This window comes from Tenrec ecaudatus, chromosome 5, assembly GCF_050624435.1.
Source record: "Tenrec ecaudatus isolate mTenEca1 chromosome 5, mTenEca1.hap1, whole genome shotgun sequence".
NCBI classification, from domain to species: Eukaryota; Metazoa; Chordata; class Mammalia; order Afrosoricida; family Tenrecidae; genus Tenrec; species Tenrec ecaudatus.
Genome location: NC_134534.1, coordinates 184,045,245 through 184,072,857, shown reverse-complemented (window position 1 = coordinate 184,072,857; position 27,613 = coordinate 184,045,245). Strand labels below are relative to the sequence as shown.

Here is a 27,613-nt window from a genome sequence, read left to right as displayed (position 1 = left end):
GAGGAAAGACGAGGTGTAGGCACAGAGAAAAATCAGAAGCAATCAGACATGCGGGATTAATGAAAAGCTAAAGGAACATGTGGACACTGAGTTCCCATCCCCTCTCAAGGGCGCACCTTCCCTTGGCCTGGAAACCAGGAGGGTCACAACGAGGTGAGAAGTCTTACAAAGGACTGAAGATGTGCAGGCCGGTGGGTCACAGCTGCCCAAGGAGGGAGTCTAACTAGCGGACAGGCTTTGTCATCAGACAGGCTTGGCTTTCAGTGCCATGTCTGTCCCTGCCTGGCTCTGGACGAGTCCCTGGACCCTTCCGAGCCTATTGACTCACCTATGGGACTTCAGCTGCCGCAGAGTCGATGCAGACACCGAGCAGCTGCATCTCCATGGGGTTCCCAAGCAGACCCTCGTGGCTTTTGACAGAGGGTCCTCTGGGAGTCACACTTCCAGGCTTTGGGTTCACAGTGAGCACTGACTGTTTACACCCCCTGGAACACCACCTCCAGGACATCGATTCCAATAGTGCTCTCAGGATGGACGGATCACCGGACTGAGTGAGAAGAGGCAGACGCATCACTTACCCGGTGCTGGCTGACCAGTAAATGGAGTCACCTGGTGTTGAGTGCTGAGCTGCAAATCAGAGCGCCAGGGGGTCAAATCCACCAGCCACTCAGGGGAACAATGAGATGGCTGGCGACTTGCTTCCGTAAAGACGCCAACGTCGTGGCAGCCCTCTAGGGCAGAGCGACTCTGTCCTGTAAGGTCACCAGGAGTTGGAACCCACTTAACAGCAATGGATTTGGTTTGGTTTTCTTGCTGTGAAATCCTTGCTCTGATTTTAAAATCAAATCAAGTGACCTGGAGGCCCCACCGGCAGAAGAGGGCAGAGATAGCCATGGTGGTGGGTAAGAAAACAGCCCAACACGGTGGCAATTTGGACTTCGAGGCCAGTTATGGGTTTTGGTCTATGCAGGTTAATTAATGAGCAATATTTTTCTCGTTGGTTTACTGTCTTGGGCGGGGGAGAATCACTTTATTAAGCATTCATTTTGATATGCAAATCCATTCCAAATTAAATAATTCCTCTTGGAGAAAGGCCCAGGAAAAGGACGGAGAGCTGTTTATAACTCATTGTTAACTTGCAGATGTGCCTGAGTCCCCGCGGGCTTCTGCATGTGGGGCTCAGTCAAGTGCTGGGTAATGAGCAGCTCATTTGGGGCCATTTCCCAAACAGAGGGTGCTATTCATGAGTCACCGGGTATTTATAGGTAAATGCCAATCTTTGCTTTTTTTCAGTGCAAAGAGGACTCCTTTCTGAAAGCCTCAATTTGTGGCTTTGGCAACTGAAGCAGCCCAACACTGCCTCTCACCAATGACCTGGCCTCCCTCCCTGTCAGAGCCATTGTTTGCAGGGCAGTTCTTGACTGGCCCAACAGCCTCTGAATGTTCCCATCAGTAGCGCACAATGAAAGGAGACTCGCCCTTAGACAGGCAGTTCCGTGATGCATTTTGCTTTTGCGGCCATAAGGGGTTAAGATGTTGAGATTTTTTTTGCTTCTCACAAGTCGGTTTTTTTTTTAAGAAAGACTAGGTGTCATTGAAGTAATTCTAAGCAAGTTCTCGATAATGTTCACACCAATGAAGTGGACTGATACGTGGCAGCAACAAGGGGCGGAGCACGGAGATGAGGAAGAGGATGGCAACAGTGGAGTCAGCCTGTGCTTCTGCTGCACACGGAGTCCCTGGGTGTGCAACTGGCTCCCTGGCACCTACCAGCGCATGCTGCGCCAGGTGCAGAGGACAGACAGCATCTTATCACCAGTAGGAACTATGTGACGACTCAGCCTGATTTTCCATTTGGAAAATGGAAGAGCTACCCCTCGTCTGTGTCCCGGGATAGCACTGGGCAAACATGGGAATACTATTTAATAATAACACCCATAAAACCCACAGCCTTCAAGTCGGTTGCGACTCAGGGGCACACGGTAGGTCAGAGTAGAAGTACCTCACAGGCTCCCGACGCCATCATCTTTCAGCAGCGCACTGCCACATCGTTCTCCCCCAGGCGAGCCGGGGGGCTCAAACCCCTGACCTTTCAGTTAAATGAGCTCTTAACCACTGTGCCCTGGGGCTCACTCCGTTAGAAATGCGGTTCTAGTCTGTGAGATACAACAGTAATGCAAGGCGGGATGACGCGCGATGCTGTCCAGGGTAACAAAAACAGTGGTGCAGCTGTGTAAGGAACACGTCTGTGAGAGAGCTTTTCAATTTCACACAGCCTTGACTCTTCCGAGGAACTGTGGCGGGGCGGATTACACTATGCACTAGGTCAGCAGTTCAAACCCACCAGGAACTCTGCAGGAGAGCGAGGAGGCTGTCTGTCAGCTCCAGCACAGAAACCAGCAGGGCGGCTCTTCTCTGTCCTATAGGGGGTCTTTTACTTTTCCAGCTACCTTGTACTTCACCCACTACTGAATGGGCTTAGAGAGACAGTACAGAGCTGTATAGGCCGTTAACCAAGTGACTTCCCAGGACCTAAGAAAAGAAACTGGAGGGAGGGGTTAAGAAGGGAAGAGGGTCGGATTCTAATTGTGCTTCCCCTTCGATGTGTGCATCTTGCATGCACATGCTGCTTGAACTTAATCAGCACTCCTCTTGTGAAGGGGACTGTGCGAGAGAACGGGGATAAGCCAATGGGGCAGTGTCTATGGCAACACGACAGTCAGGGAACCACAGCAGCACGGCGTGCGTCCAGCTGGCCGTGCCAGCTGATGGCGAGAGGAGCGAGACGTGTGCCTGGAGAAAGGGGCAATCAGCTCGCTTGCCTGCTGGCAATAAGGAGTCTCTTCGTTTGTGTCTCCTCTGTGCACACGCACTCACCAAGAAAGCATCAGGCATCAGAGAAGAGCCTTTCCATTCGTCATTGCTCTCTCTCCTCCGTCAGTTGCATGTTGTGCATGCCGTAGGAAGACTGAGTTGTTGACACCAATGATTCCTATCCTGATTTATTATTCAGCCCTGCAAATGTCAGTCCCCATATGTCTCTCTTTCTCCACCTAACTTTGATGGTTACCGGTAAGATAAAGGTACAGGCAGGAAGGAACATTTCCAATGAACAAACAATTCTAATCTTGCACAAGCTTCTCTGGAGAATATAAAAAGGAGGAACAACTTTCAAGTCATGTTCTAAACTTAATATAGTCTTGATATCAAAGCAAGATAAAGGAATACCAAAATAGAAGATTCCAGGTCGATTACATTCATGCACACCCAAACGAGAATTCGCAACAAAATATTGGTAAGCTCAATTATCTCTCAGTACATCATGGCCAACGCAAGTTTATCCGACACTGGCTTAACACAAGAAAAACACGTGAGTGCATTTACCGGCATTTTAGCTTAAGGAGGAAGATTCACACAGTCAACCCAACAAATTCAGGAAAAGTGTTTGATCACATTCAACATACACAACAAAAAGTTTTCATCAACTTGGGGAGGGCAGTGAACTTCTTTAACCTGCAAAGGGATAACTACAAAATATCTTACAGCAAATACCTTTGACATTCACCTCATGAAAGCGAGGTGGATGTTAGAATGTTCATAAGATGCATCTGACAACAGATTATGTAACTACAATTACTTTCAGGATGCTATTTACAAAAGCAAACACAGCTCAAGACATCATAGTTGTAAAGCCAACAAAAGTTCTGAGCTATGTCGAAATAAATCTATCAACAGATGCCCAAGACTTCTATTAAGAAAATTATAAAATTCTCTGAAAGCTCCTTTTAAAGACTAACATGAGTGAAGATATATGCCCTGTGTCAATAGGAGGACTACATTATAAAGATTTTAGTTCTTCCAACACTGATATGTAAGCTGCAACACAATTCTCAAAACAACATGCTATTAAATTTTATATGGAAAAGATATTCCAAGAAGAAAATCAAAGTGGATAGACTGGAAATCCAGACCTATTTAAAAGGTCTAGCCAATCAGACAACGAGGTGTTGGCACAGAGATAAGCAGATGTAGTCACAGGAAAAGCCCCCAAACAGGCCCCCAAGCAGATGGAACGTTGAGATGTGACAGAAATGGCATTGCAGACCGGTGAGAGGATTCCCAAATCATGCCCCATGCAGAATCAGTTACAGGTGAAATAAAGATCTTTCCATGTTTAAAGTAAAGTCTAGTGTAGAGAAAGATGACTTCGAGACAAAACATGCACCTAGCACAAGAAAATGTGCCTTTTACTGTGTTAATATTCAGAACATCTGCTATAAGTGCATTGCAGAGAGGGTGAAAATAAGTCACAACGGGGTGCAGGCAAGCACCGAGGATCCGGGTTCAGAGGGTACGTGAGGCTGATGTCAAGAAGGAAAAGGCAGACCTGCTATCAAGAGAGAAGAGCCAACAAAACAAAAAAGGGTAAGATGGGATTTATGTTTCATAGATACACAGGTGCAAACATATGCAAAGACGAGGCACGCAATTAATACGTAGGGAAGGACCTGTCAAAACCAAAGAGACACCATTATACAGTCTCCAGATTGGGACAAAAATAATGCATCTGAAAACCAAATGTTGGTGAGGACTTGCAGCAACCGGAATGCTGGCGAGTGTAACTGGAAAAACATTGTGAAAACAGTGGTCCTCGGTGGTGAAATTGAGGACACACACACACACACACACACACACACACACAGTGGCAGATTCAGCCAGAGCACACCAGCTCCACACAACCCTGCCTAATTCTTTGCTGCGTTGGGCAAAGCGCAACGGCAATGGCGCTTGCAAAGCAGCGTTCTGAGGAGGGAGGGGCTGTCCAGATCGCTGCCCAATATAGCAATCTCAAATTTACATTTCTTGCTCTTTCCAAAAGTTCATCTGCTCAACAGCATTTTCTACACGCCAGTAGTCATGTTCATTGTCTATAGGTATAAAAAAAATTAGATGAAACTATGCTGGTAATATGTATTTATTTAGTTCATAAAAATCATTGTACTTTTGATGATATACATTTTTATTCCCTTGTCACTTCAGTAAGCAAACATGTAACATAAAAGTGCCAAACAACCGGAGGTGACATGCTGTCATGTTTCAGCTTTGTTACTCTCCAGTTCCCATATTGAGTGAATTATGCAATTCCTGAAAGTGTTCAACGAGCTCTAAATATTGCCAGAACTGCTCCAGGTTCAGCAGAAGCAGAAAAGGGTTTTACAAAGATGAACCCATTAGGTTGAGAGAAGTCGCCTATTTCTAATACATCAAACACAAGGCCTACTGTCTAAGTGGCCTATCTCTCACGGATGCGATCCTACTCTAACAGTGAGAAGATGGTTAAAAACCACACAACCCATGATATTTGGGTAACAGCCAAGAATGTTACAAACGAAGTTGCTAATCAAGAAGCAAGAGATATCTTATTGGGTTTTTGGGTCAGGTATTTAATATTTTTATTAATATTTTAACATAACATAACCTATTTTTATATATCTCTTATTGCTGTTAGTTAAGTATTGACTGTATGAAATAATAAACTACCTTTCAGTATACCTTTTTCATACTTAAAATGATCCATTAGGGCAGTGAACCAGTAGTTTTTCTGATTCTCTGAATTCCACCCTGTGTATCTGCCGTGACTGGAATCCTGCTGGCCCTGTCAGGTTAAGTGTTCAGGCGCTAACCATACGGTGCGCAGTTTAAACCCACTAGCTGCTCCGTGAGGAAAAACTGAGGCACTATAACCCCGTAAAGATTTAGTCTGAGAAAGCCCATGTAGTCAGAGTTGCAACTGGCTCAATGGCAGTGGTTTTTGTTTTAAAATCAGGTACTGTGCCCAGAAAACAAGTATTTTTCTTAAGAGCAGCATTATGGCAGAGATACTGACCAAAACAAGTGTAAGTAATCAATGTTCCAATAGGTGAATGGATTAAAAAAAATCATTTTATTGGGGGCTTGTACAGTGGTAAATGGATTTTTAATTGCATATTGTGCATACAATTACGCCCTGTAACACTGCAACGAACCTGGGGTGCAGTGATTCTACTCGGTTGATAACCAAGAGGCCAGTGCTTCACAGTGGAAAACAAAGATGAAAACACATGGGCTGTCCTATAGGGCCACTCCGGGAGAAAGGTGGCAGCCAGCTTCCTTAAAGATTATCACCTTGGAAAGGCGATGGCAAAGTTCTGGGTTTGCCCGTAGGGCCTTTATGCATGGAAATCAACTTGGTGGCAGTGGGCTGAGCTTTGGATGTGGCAATGAAGGAACACAAAGGTTTATGAACAAACCTTTGAAACATAGTAACAGAACAGAAACATGCCCCAGAAGACTGCTAGAACATGAAGATACTGATCGTGATACTTGGGGTGTCAACAGCTCCAAGCCTTACCTTTCCACTACTGGGACAGTAGTTTGAAAAATAACTGTTTTATGGTTGAACTGATAATTCATCTGGAAAAACATGCAGGTCACGAGTTGCATCAGCCAACATGGGTCTTGAATACAGCCCTTGGGTCTTTATTTGCTCTCTGTGCTAAATGTGTTACCACAGATGCAAAGAAGTTGGTGAGACCAGCAGTAAAGCCAAGAGGGAAACTGAGAGCTACCTAACAGAAATCACTGAGAATTTGAATCCAGGACACCTGATTTGGGAACTCAATACAATATTGCTAAGTCAACACTATAAACTTTTGGGGGCGATTAAAGCCACAAATGTAGCCAAACATGTGAAATCATTAACCACAAAACCACCAGATAATCAAAAAGGCTGAAAAGTTACTGTACATTGGATATATCAGAAGTAACTTGATGATGACAATGTATCAGACAGTGATCATGAGAAGGCTTGAAGTTCTCAGTGAATTCCTAAGTGCAGTTTTGGGGTCTCAGAACCAATTATTTGGTTTTTCCAATATTTCTTAGGGGGAAAATATGTTTAGTTCTCAAACTTTTCAGTGTTCAAACACTCCTTTGGAACAAATCGAGCTGGACAACTCAGCTATCACTATACAGAATTCAAGAACAACCTAGGTAGTCGTGATAGGTTTATTGTGCGAACCTGGACAATAGGAACCTGTGGGATTAATCAGGTCAGTTTGATTGGAGGGCAGAGATCAATGGCTCTGCAAGCCCCCCCCCCCCACATTCCCTCAGGTGAGCAGTGTGCTGGAGCACGCTGCTGCTCTGCTAGTTGTCTGTCTCAAGCTGGGAGCTACACCAACTGGGGGCCAGGCCAAGCAACTCGAGGCTCCTGCCCTACGAGCTTGAGGTTCCTGAGACCTGCTTCTCCATGAGGCTAGTGCGTACATCACTGAGCTTGAGGCTGGGGGGATCCTATCCCCTTGCACTGCTTTGCTCAGCTCTGGAGCTACTGTTGCTGACCCACCCTGCTGCTTGATGCCTGTGGGCAGACTGCTTGCCGTGCCTCAGGGCTTGTGGTGCAAGAGGAGTATGATTCATGTCATATTCTCCTTGTTCTCTGAGGTCCACTGAAGTGTGCCCTTGTCCTAAATTCCAGTGCATTCCCCTGGCACACAAAGCTTCGGTTCTGTTTCCTATGTTGTAGGAAGTGAGAACTGCAGCTAAAGCCTGCACACACCCTCACTGCAAGCCCAGGGCTTCTCTGGAATGAGCACCGCATGTTCAGTGAGTCTGCTTAGAGCTACAGATTTCCCACCCACACTGCACACCGGTGACTTCTGTGCGTGTCCTCTGGTGGGAAAAAGTTCCACTGGTAACTGAAGTCTTGCTCCCATTCCAATACCAAAGTGATGTTCCTATGTCCCAACAAACCTCACCTACACTCCGTACACCTGGGGCGTCCGAGTGTACCCTCGGATGTGCAAGGGCAGTTGAATTTGGAGCTAAAGCCTCGCCCAGTCCTGGTCCATGTGGTCTCCCACCCGAGCGGATCCTTGGGTGTTTGGTGAGATGCCACTTTTGGCCTTAGCCTCACCAACACGGTCTCCCATGCTGTATGTCCTCTGGTGTGTGAGACTCATGTGGCTTCCTCAAGTGTATCAACTGACGTGCCATGGGCATTGCCTTGCCCACACTCTCTCCTCAATGTGTCCTTTGGTGCTTGCCAAGAGCTGACTTCAGGTTAAAGGCTTGCCCAAGCTCCTGGCGCACAGGCGCCTTCTCCCCTGAGCGTGTGCTTTGGTGTGTGATGAGAGTTGATTCCAGCGAAAAGCTGGCCCACAATCCTCACGCACGTGGCTTCACCCGAGTGTGCCCTCTGGTGTGTGATGAGAGGTCTGCTTTGCAGGAAAAGCCTTGCCCACATTCTTTCCGCATGTAAGTTTCCCGAGTGTGTCCTCTAGTGTGTCACGAGAACTGACCGGACTTGAGAGCGTCTCCCACATGGCTTATGTAAGGCTTCTCGCCAGCGTGTGTCCTCTGGTGTCTCAGGAGGTGTGACTTCCGGCTGAAGCCTCGCCCGCACTCCGGGCAGACATGCGGCTTCTCCCCCGAGTGCATCCTCTGGTGTTGGTTGAGACCTGACTTCCAGGTAAAGGCTCGCCCACACTCCTTACACACGTGGGGCTTCTCCCCTGAGTGTATCCGCTGGTGTGCAATGAGATTGGACTTGTCACTGAAATCTCGCCCGCAGTCCTTACACGCATAAGGCTTCTCCCCCGTGTGGGTCCTCTGGTGCGTGCTCAGAGTTGACTTGTCGCTAAAGGCTCGCCCACACTCCTCACACACATGTGGTTTCTCCCCTGAGTGTATCCGCTGGTGTTTTCTGAGATGTGACAGTTGGCTAAAGGCTCGCCCACACTCCTTGCACACATGTGGCTTCTCCCCTGAATGTGTTCTCTGGTGTATAATAAGCGTCAGTTTTAGCCTAAAGCCTCGTCCACACTCACTGCACACATGAGGCTTCTCCACTGAGTGTAAGCTTTGGTGTTTGCTGAGATCTGACCTCCAGCTAAAGGCTTGCCCACACTCCTTGCACACATGCGGCTTCTCCCCTGTATGTGTTCTCTGGTGTATAATGAGCGTCAATTTTAGCCTAAAGCCGCGCCCACACTCACTGCACACATGCGGCTTCTCCCCTGAATGTTTCCCCTCGTGTGTGATGAGAGCTGACTTGAGGCTGTAGCCGGGCTCGTACTCCTCACACACGTCAGGTTTCTCACTGGAGTGGGTGCTCTGTTGACATAGGAAATAGGAGTTCTGGGAAAGGCCTTGGCAACACTCACTGTACAAAGGTGGCTTTTCCCAGGAAGGAGCCGCCTGGGCTGTGAAGTCTGAGTGGGCCTCCATTCCCACCCATGGGCTGCCTTCTCTGGGGCTTGCTGACCCCCCCCAGGCTGGGCTGGAGAAGGCCCTTGAGGTTGTTCTCTCTCCTGGGCTCCCACATAAGGGTTTGGAGACATCTCGCTCCCACCCTTCTGTGTTTTCACTCCTGAAGTTCTGATGCTCGGGCTGCCCTGGGTTGGCATCTCCTGGGTGGAAGTGATTCTCTGCACACAAGTCGGGGAAGATCCGAAGCACGTGCTGCCGGAGGAATTGTTGACAAGGGAAATCCAGGAGGCAGGAGGAACAGGAGAGTATTTCATACTCTGGGTCTGCAGGAGGGAGAGAATGTTCTGTTAGAGCAGCGATGTGTGGAGCACCTGGACCATGCTGCCTTCTCTTATGACAGACAGTATCTCACTGCTGGAGTTCCCGCGAAACAGTCCCACACATGCACGCACGCACGCACACCCAGTTACACACCCGACTGTTAGCTGAAAGGGTGATGGTTCGGAAGAGAAGCCAATGGTTTCTTGACAATCTGCACCTAGATGGCCATGGGCTTGAAAGCCCTCGGGTGCGTGCTAACCCACCATGGCGACCACGTGTTCACTGAGATTTAGACACTCTCGGTGGCAACTAGCAACAATCCTGCGCTCACATTCGTCATTCACAATAGATCCAACTCACTGTGTCTCCTACCAACTGGTCACTCGTGTGCCATTTTCATCAGTTACCCTTCTCATGTGATCCAGAGGATTCTAGTGGGGCAGTGGTTAAAGCCCTGGGCTGCAATTCCAACAGACGATGGCCCACCCACCAGGATCTGCAAAGCGGAATGCTGTGGCAGGTTGCTGTCGGAATTTACAGCCTGGGAGACCTTCCGGGTCAGCTCGACCATGTTCTGTTCACAGGGCTGCTGTGAGCTGGTCTAACTCGACGACAGTGGGTTTAGTTACCGTCATCCAGACTCCGTACTGGCAACCTCTGCACCGTCGGCCAGATTAGCATCTCTCAAGGAAGGAGCAGATGCTGTGCGTGCTCCATCCACAGCTTCCCCTACAGCTGGTCTGCTGCTTCGCCAGAACCCTCTCGGCCGCAAGGCGCACACTGACACATTCTGCCCCCACCATTAGCTATGACTTGGAAATAACAGTTCCTGGGATGGCTTTTCTTATTATACAGAGGGATTGATAGAATACACAGCCACTTAATCTGCTGGGCTTCTAAGCAGAAGTACAGCACGTGCATCTGCCCACTGAGTGAATGACGGTGAGGACCACCCCATGCTGATAAACATGACATAGTGGCCAGTCGTTCCTCTAACCTACAACTCTTTCAGAATTCTGAGAGTAGTCAGCCTCCCCAAGGCACACTCTCCTCCTCCTCCAGGGGTGATAATTCACTGCTGTGTCTAGGGATCTCACAGACCATCCTGTGAGGTGGGGGATTGATTCAGGGACAGGCTACAGCTGAGGATTAGGAGATGTGTCGGCAGTCTCCCTGCTTCGGGCAGCTCCTCCCCATGGTGCAGGTGTCCTGTTGCCCCCAGAAGAAAACCCCCTGCTTGGCCCTGCCGAATGTCCCCACTAACTTACACATGGCCCATCTCAGACCTGGGCATTTCAAAGTCTCTCCCTGTCTCCAGTTTTAAGTCTCTTTGGGGGATTCCTTGTCCCTTGGTGCTTTTCCTGCCTCAGTTTCCTCTCTGGAAAAATAGTCTGTGGGCTGTCGGACCTGGGGGTTCACACAATTCTGAAACTACAGTGCCACTAAGGCTCCTTGCTCCACAGGTACAGCCCCCAGTACCACCAATCTCCTCTGCAAACCCTCCATTTCCTCTGGAGCCTGTGGACTCTACTCCAACAGGGTTTGTCAGGTAACCCCGGCGGGCGGCACTGCAGTTAAAGGGCAGCACTTTATGGTTTATGACCAAACAGAGAAGATCAAAACCATGCTGTTCAATAGCTTATCCTCAAAATGAAACAATCATAAGTATGTATGTGTGCGCATATACACGCACAGGACGGCACAAACACAAACATGTTTGTGTGCTGCATATGTACTCATGTATGTAATAAAGCACACAAGCACAATTGTGGAGATTTCCTAGACATACACAAGTAACTCACTGGATTGGCTCGCCTAATTAAAGGGGTTAAAGTTGTCTCCATGGTAAGGGGACAGCTGAGTCAACTGGCATAACGTGGCTCATAAAGATGATGTTCTGAACCCTGGTTCGGGGAGTAGCACCAGGGCTCCTTCTTTGGCACACAGTAGGTGGCCAATAAATATGCGCTGAGTTAAAAAAGGGCGAACAGTGTACCCTCACCTAAGGAGAGCAGGTTCCTGTAAATCTCCAGCATCACATCCCTGTACAGGGTCTTCTGCTCTGCGCTCAGAGTCTTCCATTCTGCCTCTGAGAAAAGCACCGTGACATCCTCGATCGTAACCGGCTCCTAGAAAGAATAAGAAGTCAATGCAGCAAAACACCACCAACCCTCACAGCCAGAGTTCTCTGGGGGCCCTGAAGGATCTGCATCTGAGCAGTTTCTTCTAGCTCTTCCAAAGCCAGGCCTCCACACCTGATGGACATGCCTGGACCCCAGATGAGACAAACCCTGTGGGGAACACAGTGATCGAGATCCACGGCACCAGATGACCAACCCTTGGACAGGCAGGAACTCCGATGGGGCCAGTGGGCTGCCCTCCGAGCTCAAAAGAACTTCTTCCGGATCACACACATCTTCTAAGAACAACAAAAGGACAGTGACCCATCAGTGCATCACTGGAGGTTTGCACTCGGAGAGTTCACCCCGAGGAGTCTACATCTGATGGAGTTCCTCTGATTCTTTCTAGAGCACCATTCTTTTTACAAGGCCTCTGGTCGTGACTGAATACCTAGGTCTATGAGGAGCAGAGAGGGATGCTGAGCAGAGGCGCTGCTGTAGATCATCACAGCCAGCAGACAAGAAGGGTGCCTTGGGAGGAATGGCTGGGCTCAGAGCAGGGTAAGGGCAATGGAGGGCAGGAGGATGGGTGGCTGTTGCCTGGTGGAAATTGTCCTTGAGCTGGGCTCAGAGTTGGAAATTCTTTCTCCACACAGGGGAGGTCAGAGGTACCTCCATGTGGCTTTCCCACAGAGCCCAGGGATGAACACCAAGTTTGAGGCTGAAATCCTGAAGGGTAAAGGGACACTCTAAATTTGTAGGCAGCAGGCAAGGGAGGGTGTTGTGTGGACTCCCAAATTTGAACCGAGAATCTGTCCCCGTGGCAATGTGAAAGACAGTCCCTTTGAGCTGATTAGACCTGACCGAACTCTAGTTCCAGGTGGGTAGGGTCAGAGCAAGGCCATAATGAGGGCGTCGACTCTGGCAAAGACTGACAGAGCAGGAAGCCCCCAGGAGCACGTCTTCCCTGTTCCACAGGATGCCTGGGAGTGGGAACAGCTCCCTGACAGGGAGTGCTAGCTGTTACGGCGGGACCAGAAAGGAACAGGAAAGTAGAAGCACGGACATTCGAGTTGACACTGTCTCATACTCTGGGGCTAAGACTGCCCATTACAGATGCCTGCTGAAGCGGCAGGATGGTAGCTGAGAAAAGTCTATTGTTACGACACGATTTCTACTATTTGAAAAGATCAATAATTATAAGCAAAAAGAAACCCAGTATACAGGTCATAGTGTATTATGTCCACAGATGCATAGCATTTTGGAGGCACAGTGAGTTACTAACATAAAGTCAATAGTTCGAAACCACTAGCCACAATGGGAGAGAAAGATGAGGCTCTCCATCCTATTAAAGATTTACATCTTAGGTAGAAGAGTCGAGATGACGCCCAGGATTGGGAGTGTGCATGCTGACCCCACCACGGCGAAACAAACCAGGAGGGCAACATAATCACGTGGAGGCAGCATGAAAAGATTGGGCCCCAACCAGAACCAATCTGACCCCTACTCTAGAAGTCTGTGGCAGCGAACACTAAACCTTCAGGTGGGGGAGAGGAGCCGACCTACCACGCCCACATGGAAGCAAATCAAGAAGGAAAAGGAGAAAGGGACAAGCCGGAGGGTGAGGTCCCTGCAGAGCTGCTAAGGCACAGAGAGGACTGCAGGGCTGCCTACAACGCAAGACATGATGTCCCCTAACTGGAGCACATGGAGACAGAGGACAGTAATAGGGACACACATCGTGGAGATAATGTGGCCTGAATCCCCCGCAGCAGGACAAACCAAGGGAGCATGACAGAGCAGCAGTTGGAACAAAGCCAATCCACAAAGCCCCTAAAGAACCCCCCAAATAGACTTCAGGCTAGGAGGGGCAGTCCCCAGAACCCCTCCAGGACCAGGGGGTAGAGATTCATAAAGGCCAGCGGACATACCTGGAACTATCTATGGTTTGCTTTTTTCAACCTCTTGTTTTCTTATTGTTTGGACTGGGACATTGCTGGTTTGTCTACTTATATAAGATAGACATGGGAAGAAAGCTCAGGGAGAAAGCAATGGGGCCAATGCCCTGGAGGGTCTTGGGAGGAGAAGGTGGGGCAGGGGGTGATGAGCAAACAACACTAAAGACAGGGGAACAACTAGGGAATTAAAACCAACATCGAGGAGGTTGTAGAGATCCAGCGGGTATTAGAGCAACAGCAATCGAGCGGAGAGGAAGGACTAAGAGGGGGAACGTGATGGTGGAGCAGGAGGAGGCAAAAGAAAATAGAGGAAGGCCCTAGGAAGTAAAGCTATAGGTAGAGGTATCAACAGAGGTGTGTACTTATGTAAATATATTAAACCATAAAGAGATATTGGCCTATGTACATATATTTACAAGGCAATACACTGAGGCTGCAGATGGGTCCTGGGCCTCAGCTCATACCCTCCCTCAACACAAGAATACTGTGTTCTAACAAAAATGGGTGCATAAGCAGATGTGGTGAAGACAGCGGATGGTACCCAGCTATTAAAAGATAGTGTCTGGGGTCTTAAAGGCTTGAAGTTAAACAAGCAGCCATCCAACAGTGAAGCAACAAGCCCACATGGAAACAGCATGCCAACCTGTGCAACCATGAGGTATCATCGGAACCGGGCATCAGAAGATTCATAACAAACAACAAACAAAAACATGTTGGTGAGAATGAGGGGAGTCGCAGTGGAGGCCCAAAGCTCATCTGTAGACAATGGAACACCGCCCCATTGAGGGTTTGCAGGGAAGGGATGAGTCAATGGGGTGCAGTAGAGCACTGATGGTTCCCACAATAGACCTCTGGTTCCTTGAGGCTTCCTCACTCCCCATTATCATGACCCCAGTGCTGTTCCCACTCTGAACTGGACCATGTACAGAGGGATAGGCAAAAGATAAAGCTCACAACATACAGAATCCAGGAACAGGAATAGTGATAACAAAGGGTAGGGGGAAGGGGGAAGAGGAAGGAGTTGTCAACTGCAATGAATGGCACATAACCACACACATCCCCTCCAGGGGGAAGAACAGAAACCATAGGGAAAGGGAGACAGAGGTCAGTGTGAGATCTACAATCTATCAAGGACTCACGAAGGTAGGGGGTGGGGAGGGGAAAAAAGAGCCGCTGATCCCAAGCGTTCAATAGAAAGTAAAGAAGGATGGCAATACATGTACACATAAGTCTGACACAATTGCTGTATGGATTGTAACAAGAGTTGTAACAGCGCCAAAAAAGGATCTTTAAAAAAGACTACTGTTAGGATCCATCTACTTATGAGAGATAAAGAATGGATCAACGTCTGGAGACATTAACAATTTTTTAATCAATCATTTTTGGGGGTTTTTTAATAAATATTATAACAAGCCGTAAATCAACTATATCAAGTGAACTTGTACAGATGATGACATCATTTTAAAAGAAGCAATCATATTATTGGGGCTTGTACAGCTTTTATCACAATCCATACATCCATTGGTCAAGCACATGTGTACATATTTGTTGCTGATGTGAGATATGAAAATAATAATTTACAACTTATCAAGGGTTCATGGGGGAGGGATGGAAAGGAAACGAGGAGCTGATACCAAGGGCTCAAGCAGAAAGAAAATTTTTGTTTTTATGTCTATGTAACATACATAAAATTACAAAGCTGGATTGGGGGGAGGAATATTTACCTCTTAATGTAAATCTGGGCGTGCTGGGTCATTGGGCAAATCAATGTCCTCAGTGCAATGGCCTGTGTGCCGGGGTGGGGCAGAATGGACAAGGTTGTGCTTTTTCGTGTATGAGTTTTTGCTTTCCTGCGTATAGCTTTATTTTTTAAATTCTCTTTGTTTGTTTGTCTGCCCATTGGTTTCTTGCTGGTGCTGATGTAGAAGGTCCTATGGGGGTTCGATTTTGTCGTAAGCCAACCACCAAATGCACTCATTGCTGCACATTCCATGGAGAAGCAGATGGATTCTAGCCCACTTCTCTCCAGCCTATCCCGAGAACGGTTCACTCTGACACGTGGCTCTGTGACCACTGAAGAGAAGGGCGTTGCAGCGAGTGGAGTGGAGACAACAGGACTGCAGTAGCGCCCAGGCTACTAAAGGCTCGCATCCAAACAAGCAGCCGTCTATGCCAAGAAGCACATCGCTGCTACGAATCAAAGATGACCGTAACAAAATCCAAATACACGGAAGGGACAAGTATCAGAGCTACAATTGTGAACCCCGACTTGTGGCCGGCTTTGGAGGACAGTGGGAGCCCACCCCCATCTGCAGAGGATCTAGTCACTTTCAATTTCTAGAAGATCCCCTCTAGCCACAGGCAAGGTTCTGGAAAAGCCTTATTATCAAACAGATCACTGTAACCCCGAATATGCTGGAGCAACCTTGTTACTTGGTCAGCTGACCGCTCTCTAGACCCAAACTGAATTTGTTCTAGGTGAAAGGATCTCTTGCTTGTTCCATGTCAAAAAGTCCTTCCTTGGCTTTTAAAATATTGAGGAGTTCTTTTCTTTCTTGCTCACTCATTGTTGGTACTTCATCTTCATATTACTATAGTTTTATCCTTACCATTTCATCTTGTTTTTGTTCTTTATTGTTTCTGTTGGGTTTATCAGTTTGTGAAGCACAGAAGGGGTGGGTGCATAGAGACAATAGCTGATGCAAGTGTTTGTAGGGGATAGAGGGATAGGGGTGGGAGGGGGAGGAGATTTCTGGAGTATATAACATAGTTGGGGGAGGGAGGAAGCACTAGAACTGAAAGTGATTACACACTGATAGTAAAGGTGATTTAATCAGGGGGAAGAGAAAGAAAATGTTCTGAAATTGACTGGTGGTGACTGTACAATTCTTCTTGACATTGAATTGCATGACATGTGGATTATGCCCCGATAAAAATGCAAAAGGAAAAAGAAGATACACAGTCTCAGAAACCTAAAGGGGCAGCTCGACCCTGTCCTATAATATCCCTATGAATAGCAATCAACTCAATGACAGTGATGTGGGTTTTCTGGTAGAGTAATTTAGTTAGTACATTAAAAAATAGAAATAATCTGTTTTTTAAAAAGTATTTCTTAGATTTCCCCAGATTCCTCATCTTGGGTATGCTTCCCAACAACAAAAATAAAATGCAAAAATGGCAAATGAGCGATGGGTAAAGATGACAGTGAGGCAAGAGGAATAAGAAGAGGAAAGCAGGAAGAAATCATATATGTATAGTATGTAAATATATGTGCATTTGTTTATATTATATAAATATAAGCAGATACAATAAGGAAGCAGATGGACCTTGCGCCTCTACTTAAATCTTACCTCAGTACATGAACGGTTTGTTCTAATAATGCAGCACTGTGTGACACTCACCATCCCGTCAGGATTGCTGAAGACAAAATGAGTGCATAAGCAATGTGGTGAAGAAAGCTGCTGGGCCCGGCTATTACACGCTACAGCATCTGGGTCTTGTAGACTTGTAGTTAAACAAGCAGTGATCTAGCAGGGACGCCGCAACGCCCACCAGCCTGTGTGATCACGAGGTGTCCAGGGGAAGAGGTACCAGCAGTGGATATAGTGGGGACCCAAACCCACCTGTACGATAATGCGACAGGCCCTCTCAGAAGGGATGATCAATCCAGGGTGCAGGGTGTAGTATAGCACTAATTATCTAATATTTCCCCCCCTTACAATTATGGTTTTTGTTTTACCTCATTAATCATGTTAGATTTGCACATGTTCATGTGTATATATAAGATCGCTTAGTACATGATGTCAAGATGGTTGACCCCTCAGAGACAGGAGCAATGGTCCCCTGAGGGTACCAGAAGAGAGGGGGTGGGGTAGGGGGCTGGTGTGTGTGTAGGTAATAATAATGATAAGGGATCCTGGGGGGGTAGGGTGGGGATAAAGGGAGCTGATATCAAGGAGTTCAAGATGGAAGAGAGTATTTTGAAACTGACTGAGGTAGCAATTGTGCAATGCTGCTTGATGTGATTGAACTATGGAATGTTGTAACATCTGTAAGAGCTCCCAATAAGATGATTTTTAAAAAAAATTACTACTACGGCACATAGCATAGACCGTGTAAGTGGTGGTCACCTTTTCTTACTGTGAGACAGAGCTAGGCCTCTTTTCTAGAAGTGAAACCGGAGTTCAGAACAAAGAGCGAATTCAAACTCACCAGCTTCTGTCCTTCTCCCGGGCCGTCAGTATCACGAGAAGAAACCTAAGTAAGGAAAGGAGAGGCTGAGAAAGAACACCCGGAACACTGTGTCGGCAGCTGCAACTGCAGCAGGGAAACCGGAGCCACTCCCTCAGCTGTGGTCTCTAAAGGGTTCTCACCTCAATCTGGAGCCTGGGTCCCCTCTCACCTCTGCAGAAGATCAACAACTCTCACCTCTGCGAGCGTCTTCAGTGTCTAGAGCTTCCCTGCTCCTTCAAGCGAGGGTATTTCCAGGCCTTCTCTTGCTGAGGATAAGGACCAGGACACGTAATGCAGTCAGTGCAGTGGCTGCCTGGAAATTCTGCCACAGAGCCAGTGGGAAGTTACTTCATCTCTGCATGGATCTCTGCTGCCTGTGGGGGTGATGTCATGCCTCCTCTGGAAAGCTTCTCTTATTTTCAGGCACCCAGGACCTGTGGGATGGAGAAGCAATTAGATGCTGCTGGATCCTTTGTTGTGCCCTCAAACCCAGGCCTCTTCCCAGGGCTCCTGTCTTGTCACATTGTCCTCAGTCAACAGAGGTGGCAGTCTATTTGGGTTCTCTGGATTTTCTACCTTGGTTCCCTTCTGGTCTAGAAGCTCTCACGTCTGTTCTCTGGAAAACCTAACTGCACCCTCCTCACCTAAACAGCTCAGACTGAAGTGGTGAGGACACAGACAGAGCAGCTGAACTGTCAGCGGGTCTGACACAGTACAACCACTGTTAACTGTCACAAGCAGTGTCTGGTAGGGACTGTCACCTGATGATAAATCCCTTGTCACCCTGGACCAGCAAAGCCCTACAGTGAAGGCTGAGGAGCAAAGGAAGGTCAGCTCAAGTCCTCACCTCTCAGTGGTGAGTGGCAACACACACTCTGCCACACCTACTCCATGTGACGCGAGACGGGGCTTGTGCTGCACTGAGTGCTGGCTGGACATCACCTAGGGTGTGGCATCCCCTGCTTGCAGAGACCAGAAGAACCACAGCCCTACATCTGCAGCCTGGCCCCTGCAGGCAACCCATGGATAAGTGGAACTGCTTCCAGGACCAGGTGGGATGCCCCTGCCTGTTCTTTGAACACACAAGAACTTTCTCTTGATCAAGAGATGATGTCTCTCACATGTCTTCGAGGCCAGCAAAGGGCAGTGACTGGCCGGGCACACTGTCCTTCTTTTGGACATTCTGTCCCACTCTGGCCCTGCCAACCAACTCCCTTCTCTCCGGTGCTTTCTCTTTCTTTTTCCTAGGTTTTCCTTTTATATTCTTTCTTCTTTTTCACCATCTCAGGTCAAGATGGGGGAAGGGGGTAGCATGTGTGTCTCAGAGGAAACATTTCCCCTTCCCTTGGTGGGCAAGCGGGAGAAGGAACCTCCCGCCAGGAAATGCTTAACCACCCTTATGTAGGCCCCAAGGGGAGAACAGTCCAGTGTTGCGTTAATAATTAGACACTTTGGACCCCATTTCTACCCAGCTTGTGGTGACCCAGGCCATGCGCTAAAAACTACCATCACTTTAGGCTCCGTCCTTTCTTCTTTAAATCATTTTATTAGGGGTTCCATACAACTCTGACCACAATCCATACATACATCAATTGTGTAAAGCACATTTGTACATTCATTGCCCTCATCATTCTCAGAACTAGGCTCTGTCCTTTCAAGGACACATCCTTTCACAGGCCACAGCAGGGCTCAGTGTGGACACCCCACTAATGGAAATGTGTTCTACCTCAAACTGGCCGGCAGCCCTTGGACTCAGTCCCTGGTGTGAGAAACGATGGCGCACATGCATCTACTACTTTAATACCCTCCTTGCTGAACCATGACAGCAGCGCTGATAGGCATGTTTCCCTTAGAAAGCTTGCCCTATCCACGCAACAGAACAGCAAGGGGAACAGAGCAGTAAGTCCCCAGGGAATACCAAAAATAGCCTGTGGGGCCAGGGCGTGGCACCACATCAGGCTGAACTGGAAAACACTCCTAAAGGTCAACAAACAGACCCTAAACTATTTATAGGCTTTTCTTTTCTTGGTCTTCGTTTTGTTTTCTTTTGTTGCTTTGTTTTGCTCAGTCTTGTTTTTGTGTTTATTGTCTCTGCATGTCTCTAGATAAGACAGGCATTGTAAACAATCCAGAGGAGAAAACAACAGGACCCATGGTGGTTCCCGGAGGACACAGGAGGGGGAGAGGGGGAGGAAGTAGGTGTTAACCAACCCAGGGACAAGGGAACAACAGTGATCTAAAAATAAAATAGATGGAAAGGAGGGTGTAGGAGGCCTGGTAGAGCTTGATCAAAGGCAATGTAACTGAGAGGAACTACTGAAACCCAAAGGAAGGCCAAACATGATAATGGGACAAGAGGAAAGAACTAAGAGGCAAAGAGAATTTATAGGTCTAACTACAGGAATGTACTTATATAAATATATTTATATATGATGATGGGGAAATAGATCTATATACATATATTTATAGGTTTAGTATTAAGGCAGCAGAAAGACACTGAGCCTCTATTCAAGTACACCCTCAATGCAAGAACTTTGTTCTAATAATCTGGCATTCCATGATGTTCACCTTCCCAACACGACTGCTGAAGACAAAGTCGGCGCATAAGCCAATGTGGTGAAAAAAGTTGATGGTGCCCAGCTATCAAAAAATATAGCATCTGGGGTCTTAAAGGCTTGAAGATAAACACGCAGCCACCTAGCTGAGAATCAACAAAGTCCACATGGAAGAATCACACCAGCCTGTGTGATCATGAGGTGTTGATGGGATCAGGTATCAGGCATCAAAGACCCAGAACAGAAAATCCTATCACTGTGCATGAGGGGGAGTGAGGAGTGGAGACCCAAAGCCCATCTGTAGGCAAATGGACAACCCCTTACAGAAGGGTCTTGAGACAACCAGTCAGGGTGCAATATAGCACTGTTGAAATATAGAACTTTCCTATAGTTTTTTTAATGCTTCCTCCCTCCCCACTATTGTGACCCGAATTCTATCTTACAAATCCAGCTAGACCAGAGCAATACCAGGAGGGGAAGGAGAAGTTGGGGGATGAAAGGAGGAACCGATCACAATGATCTACATATAACCCCATCCCAGGAGGATGGACAACAGAAAAGTGGGTGAAGAGAAACATCGGTCAGTATAAGACATGAAAAATTAATAATTTATAAAGGGTTCATGAGGCAAGGAGGGTGGGGGAGGGAGGGGAAAAATGAGAAGCTGATACCAAGGGTTCAAGTAGAAAGAAAATGTTTTGAAAATGACAATGGCAACAAATGTGCTTGACACAATGGATGGATGTATGGATTGTGGTAAGAGTTGTACGAACCACCAATAAAGTAATTTTAAAAGGGAGAAAGTCTGTCCTATCACCAACTGCCAAGTAATGCTCCATCATCTAAGAGTTTTATCTGTACATGGATTGGGGTTCACTTTATACTCTTATACCTTACTTCCCTCAATAGTGTTTAATTCTATTCCATTGGATAAACTAACTACACTATTAACTGATGATTTTATGCCCAGGGGATGATTGATAATTTTGTCATAAAATAATCACGAGGTCTCTACAGTGAACCAGAGCTGTTCATAAATCATACATGTGTGAGTGGGTTTGGACTTCATTCTAGCACCTATGTAAGAACAAGTAGTTCTCATGACAAGACCCTGGCTGGTGCTCACCTCAGGAAGAGATGGCTGAAAGTATGGTTGTCATAGCCAACTGTCGTGAAGACATTGGATGGTGTCCAGCTATCAAAAACAAAACAACAAAAAACCCAATAATAGCATCTGGGGTCTTAAAGGTTGGTGGTCTTCAAACAAGCAGCCATCTAGTGAGGTATCAACTCACGTCTACATGGAAGAAGCACATCTATCTGCTTGTGAGGCAAGGGTGCAAATAATAAAATCCACATCGGAAGGCGGGAACGGTATCAGAGCCTAAACTGTGAGACTCCGTATGCAGAAGTTGCGGATGACAGTGGGAGTCCAGGGAACAGGGCCCCTCTAAGTCTCTGCTGGGCCAGTCCCCTCCAACCACAGTAGAGGCACGTGCGAGGTCTCGCCATCATGCGGAGTATTAGAAATTGGATTATGGCAGAACTAAAGAGGTTAAAATCTAACACCTGATCATTTTATTTCTCTTTTGATGCATTTTAAGTTTGTAATATTTCCTGTTTTCTTTTCAATTGACATTTTTCTTCTTCCCGTTTATTACTCTTGTATCTTTCTTTTTTTCTGCGCCACTTCCTGTTTATTTTGATATAGTTGTTGATCTTTTCCTGCCAGCTTTTTTGTTGTTGTTTATTTGTATGTTTTCTAATAGATGAAGATCAGGAATGGTAAATCTGTGAGGACAGGAACTGAAGTAATGCTTACTGGGGGTACAGGAGGGGAGGCTGGAGGGAAATGGGAATAATGAATACAAGACGGAAAAAATGGTTTAGAACGGATTTAAACAACCTTTTTAATACAACGGAACCACAAAAGTGAATGACAGGGGATTCTGTCTCAGTGAAGCTATTTACACTTTTAAAAGAGTTCTCCACCCTGAATTGAAGCCCCTACAGGTGAACTCCGGCTACGGGTTGCAGCACTGACAGCCAGTGAGGCCGATGGCAGTGCCAGGAATGGATGTTCCCTGTGGGGTGAGACAATTCTCGGTGTGTATTCCACACACAGGGGTAAGAAGCGACTGCTGAAACAAGATTGGCTATGGATTAGTAAATGCTGAGTCAGAAGGGGGTTCCATGGAACGGACATTAGAGTCTACAATCTAAAAGCATTTGGTTTGTGAGGTATTGTGGTCTGCACTTGGAACCCCGACTCCGTGCAGGACCTTCACATAAACTGAGGCTACGTTTAGGTCCTTAAAGTACTTCCGAATGCTTTCGATCATTAAAACACAGTCTGGCCAATTTGGAGAAAGCACAAGTCTGTTTGCATAAGAAAAACCATGGTTGAATGCGGACTGCAAGTCCAATAAGCCAGTCTGGAGGTGTTTTTCCCACTGAAGGAGTTTTTTCACACAAAGAATTACAGAATTCATTATAAAAGTCTGGCAACCCACTCCTTAAATAATTAGCCAGAAAAAAGCCTATGGAGCATAGTTCTCTGGGAGACACGGGGCCTCCTCATGCTTGGTGCTCACCCTACGGAGAGGCCAGAAGTATTTTGGGGGGGGGGGGGGAGAGCCAGGGAACTACTTGGTATTGGTAATTGGCTGTTGGAGTGAGAACATTGAGTCAGTCTCTCACTGCACCCTGGCCCCACCCCTGGGACACTTGTCCATCCTGTGAGGGATCCTTTGAAGCACAGCATGGGCCCTGCCCAACACTACTAAAATCTCCACCCCAAAAACCCACTGCCCATGAGCTGATTTTCTGAAGAGGTAGGAAGATTAGGGACAAAACGAGTTGTCTCCCGTGAATGCCTGGCCATGCCACCGGAACAGAAACCTCTGGGGGAAGGTACAAAGCTGGGCTTGCACACACCAAGGTCACCTACCCATGCACGAGGGTGAAGGCCTTGTTTTACACAGTCCACAGAGTCCAGGTGTCGCTTAAAAAAAATCCAACTCCTATCAGAATGTTGGAATTTGGAGTGAAAAATAAAAATATTTAACCCCTCAGTGACAAAGGAGCCCTCAAAAGGAGCCCTGGCGGGGTGGTGGTGACTAGTTGGTCTGCGAACCAGAAAGCCAGCAGTTCCGAACGACCAGCTGCTCGGAGGCAGAAAAACAGGACTTTCCACTCCTGGAAGCATTTCTACCCTTTCCCAGAGGGGGACCAGGGGTCAGCATTGTCCGGACAGCAGTGAGTTGTATGTGACACAGTCACCTATCAAAATAGAAATGAGCTGTAAACAAGCAACTCCCACGCACAGCAACCCTCGGGCAGAGGAAGACTACCTTACAAGGTTTGGAGGACAGGCATCTTCCAGACCACCCAGAGATTAGCCACAGGGCCCCAAAGGTCCTGTGGTCTAAGAGACACACCTGTAACTGACAGCCATAGAGGAAGAGTCTCTGAACCATTCTAACAGGTAACCGTCATCACCATGCACCCAATTACCATCTCTCTAGGCACTGGCCACCTGCTTTAGACAGGAAACTGTGGGCCAAAACCTGTATCATTTGCATAGAAGGGAGCTGGGATCTTCCTCATCGAAACTGGAACAGGGAACTGGACAGATTTTTCAAACAGTTGACCGTATTTTAATGTCCCCCTGTGAGTGTCGGAGACTGGAAGTATTTATGTGAGGAGAAAGCCCCATCCTGCCCTTGGGAAGTGGCTGGTGGTTTCGCTTGCCGACCCTGTGGTTAGCAGCCCCAAGAATAACTCACCAGTCACCAGGGATTGAGTGGGTACAAGTTTAGTTTTTGGTTTCAAAGGGGAGTTGGCCAGCCCTCCTAACCTGTCTGGATAGCAACAAAATGGGGTTTCCGAATGTTAAACCACAAAGAGTATCCCCGTTGTCTCCCGAATAGAACATGCATGAGTTTTGTGACTTTGTTCAGTTTTGTTTTTGTTTCAATTCAATAGCACGGAAAATTGGATCCAAGTCACAAGAAGGGGTCAGGCCAGCTCTAACCGTTCTTAAAATCTCTCCCGCCTCTCAAATCTCCAGAACTACATGCAGACCTGGCAGGCTCTCCCACACCCCCAAGGGACGTTATGCCAACAGATCATGACCTCCTACACCTCTCCGCTATGCCAGCATGAAACGCGGCACTCCGACCCTGTCCCAACTCAACCACTATCGGGGCCGTCTCCGCACCTTACTTACCGGCCCAATGCCGGAATCCCACCACGACCACGAAGTGCAGCCCCCGTTAAGCGTCCCCCACCACAAAACTGCCAGGCTTGGGACCCTCGCCGCGCCCCCACCGCGAGGGGATGGGAGTCTACTTGGTGCGTCTGCGCCCATCCCCCAAGCCCAAACACCCGGAAACGCACGGCCCGAGTAGCCCGCTCTCTGTTCTTTGTCCTGGGCCATCCCGCAGCCTCAAACAGAAACTCGTAGAAAAGCAAAGAAAAGCACTTCAAAGCTCGGGGTCGCTCCGGCCCAGCCACAGCCCAGGGCCGAAGGGCCACGGAGCGCCCCGCAGCTGCAGGACCTAGGCCGCCTCCCACGGGCTCTCCCCGCCCCTAACGCGTCTCCCGCAGAGCGCCCTTCCCCACCAACGCCACCCCCAGGGACTGCGTCCTCGGCTCGCCGGCCCCTCCCTCAAACTACCTGCTCACGAGCCGCAGCGACTTGTCCGCGAACTCTCCCGGCCGCCTCTCTCTCCAAAGCCTCACCGGCCGGAAGTTCCAAGCGCGCCTTCTCGCGGCGCCCGGGCCCCGCCCCTGGGCGCGTGATGACGTCGGAGACGCGCCCGTGCGTCAGGCCTGGCGCGAGGCGCCCCCTACGGGTCGGCTGGGAAGTGTTGTTTACACCGAACTTCCTGCTCAAGTGGAACCCAGGTGGCTGCATCCGGGTTCTGGAACCCTGAGTCCTTGTGGGGAAGCGCCAAGAGCCTGCCCTTGGCTAAAAGGAAACAGGTGGAAGAGCGAAGCGGACTCTCGCCGTCTCCGTCGAGTTTTACCCTCACCTCCAGTGCTTCCTGATTGTGTTCCTCTCCGCCCGCCCCCCCCCCCCAGCCCTTTTGTCACCAACAAGCTATCATGGAGCTTGCAGGAAATAGAAGACTGACCCCAGGGGGACGAGTGACCTTGCTTTTTGTTTATGTGACTTTTTTGTTTTCCTGGCTTTAGCTTGTTTTTTTCTTTTGGTTGGTTTCTTGCTGGTGCTGGTGTAGTTGGCCCTATGGAGGTTTGATTTTGTCATAAGCCAACCACCAAAGCACACCTCAGTCGTGCTCATTCTGTGGATAAGCAGATGGATAATTTCTGGTATGGTGGCTCTGCTCCATACTGGCCTTCCTGAAATGCTCACCGACGAGGTGGGTGCGGCAGCAAAGTGAGGGGGAAGAGAAAAGATGGTGCCAGCTATCAATGGGAATAGTGCCTGCCTTTACTTGACTCGCGTCACCATGGTCGATGGTCGACTCCCCTCCAAGAAATCAGCCCTTCTTCAGTCACATCTCTAGTGCTCTCAGTCCGTCAGACCTGAGGGGCCCATCTTCCAGCAGACTCTCCAACAATGTTCTGCTTCCTCTGTTCAGGCTTTTAATGTCTGAACATGCTCCAAAGCTATGCATAAGGTTTTCAGAAGTTTCTTCCTCTGAAGTGGGGACCCCAGACCCTCTTCATTGTCTGTTGTCTTAGTCTGGAAGCGCTACTGAAACCGGTTCACTTTGCGTGACCCTGCTGACATAGTTTCCAGCATCACAGAAGCCACCACGGTACCACAAACAGACAGAGACATGGTGGGGATCATCCACAGGTCAAGATCCAAATTTCCCAGCACCTTGCATTGAAAAGACTATGTCTCTCATTTAATGCCATTTGACCCTTTGTTGAAGATCAGTTGTCTGTACCTGGGTGGATTTACTCAGGGTCTTCTGTTTAATTAAGATATGTATTTACCCTTGTCCCAGTACAAGCTTCCTGATGGGACTGTAGATATGTTCAACCACTTTGCAGAGGGTGTGGCGCTACCTTAAACAACAGGGAATAGAAAGTCCATGCAATCCAGTAATCCCTCTGCTGATGTATGTCGTAAAGACAAGTCATAACACCAACAGACATGTACACAGCACTATTCACAATAGTGTGAAGATGGAAGCAAGCTGAAAGCCCATCAGAAGAAGAATGTATAGAGAAACTTTGGTACCCATAATGGAATATTCTGCATCCCTAAAAACCATGGTGAAATCATGACGTATCTCATGGCATGGATGGACCTGGAAAGCATCATGCTGAGGAGCTTTAGCCAATCACATAAAAACAAATATGAGACCTCTGCTATAAAGGCTTCCATACCAAAGGGAACAGACGTTGGAGTTGGCCGAAGCGGGGAAAGAAGGGGAGGGGAGATAAAACAACAGACTGGAGCAGTGGTTCTCCACCTTCCTCATACCCCGACCCTTTAATAAAGTTCCTCATGTTGTGGTGACCCCCAACCATAAAATTATTTTTGTTGCTACTTCATCACTGTAATTTTGCTACTGTTATTAATTGGGTGACCCCTGTGGAAGGGTTGTTCGACCCCCAAAGGAGTTGCAACCCCCAGGCTGAGAACCGCTGGCCTAGACAGTTGACAGGTGTTGACTTGGATGAAGTGGAAGATGGTGATCCACAAATGGAGAACAGGGATCAATGATGGGGGTGGGTAAACTATTGGGGGGTTGATTAGTAGTTGAAACTGTTGAATACAAAGTTGATGATCTGAAATGTAAACACCCACCTAATTCATGATAAAAAAGGTTATTAAAAATTCATAGAGAAATCCCATGATCTTTTCATTCAATTTTTCTACAGACTTTTTGAAGCCTCCTTGTATGTCCCAGGGATTTTATTTTTAGAGAAACTATTAGCAAACATGGCTACATGTTAAACTGGACCTAGGAATTCTCCCACACTTTGCTCCTGTTCAGTTTGAATTTAACTAGGTCAAGAGCTTCTCTGGGAACAGAACCTTGATCAGTGCTTACATGGGACCAGGTGTAGGAACATGAATTAGATATCATTCATTTTTCAGATAGGATCTTTGAGGTCAATTGGTTTGTTGATCCAACAGTAAATATTTTATAGTCTAGTCATTTGCACATAATTACTCTCCAGC

The 27,613-nt window shown here is 47.7% G+C and overlaps 1 protein-coding gene across 6 annotated transcripts; it reads right to left on the bottom strand.

Annotated features, from left to right (window-relative positions):
- Window positions 1-4,966: 4,966 nt before the first annotated feature.
- Window positions 4,967-25,229, bottom strand: LOC142448464 (uncharacterized). Of its 6 annotated transcripts, none has more exons than XM_075550482.1 (6): window positions 25,121-25,229; window positions 18,025-18,318; window positions 17,864-17,908; window positions 17,002-17,068; window positions 11,576-11,702; window positions 4,967-9,575 (listed from the first exon to the last, which is right to left on the bottom strand). In XM_075550482.1, the coding sequence occupies exons 4-6, from the start codon at window positions 17,053-17,055 to the stop codon at window positions 8,329-8,331; spliced, it is 1,428 nt and encodes a 475-aa protein (XP_075406597.1). In that variant the 5' UTR covers window positions 17,056-17,068; window positions 17,864-17,908; window positions 18,025-18,318; window positions 25,121-25,229; the 3' UTR covers window positions 4,967-8,328. The 6 variants fall into 6 exon arrangements, with proteins under 6 accessions (XP_075406597.1, XP_075406600.1, XP_075406596.1 ...); XM_075550485.1 differs by having other exon boundaries at window positions 17,053-17,068; XM_075550481.1 differs by having other exon boundaries at window positions 18,080-18,318.
- Between the last annotated feature and the right edge of the window lie 2,384 nt (window positions 25,230-27,613).

Bases quoted from the DNA above. Each gene is read 5' to 3' on its own strand.
- LOC142448464 (XM_075550482.1), bottom strand. From the start codon at position 17,055: ATGGTGAGTGTCACACAGTGCTGCATTATTAGAACAAACCGTTCATGT. The intron at 11,703-17,001 runs GTAAGATTTAAG...TATTCTTTCTAG, and splicing joins CAAACCGTTCATGTACTGAG to GAGCCGGTTACGATCGAGGA. The intron at 9,576-11,575 runs GTGAGGGTACAC...TCCCTCCTGCAG, and splicing joins CAGGAACCTGCTCTCCTTAG to ACCCAGAGTATGAAATACTC.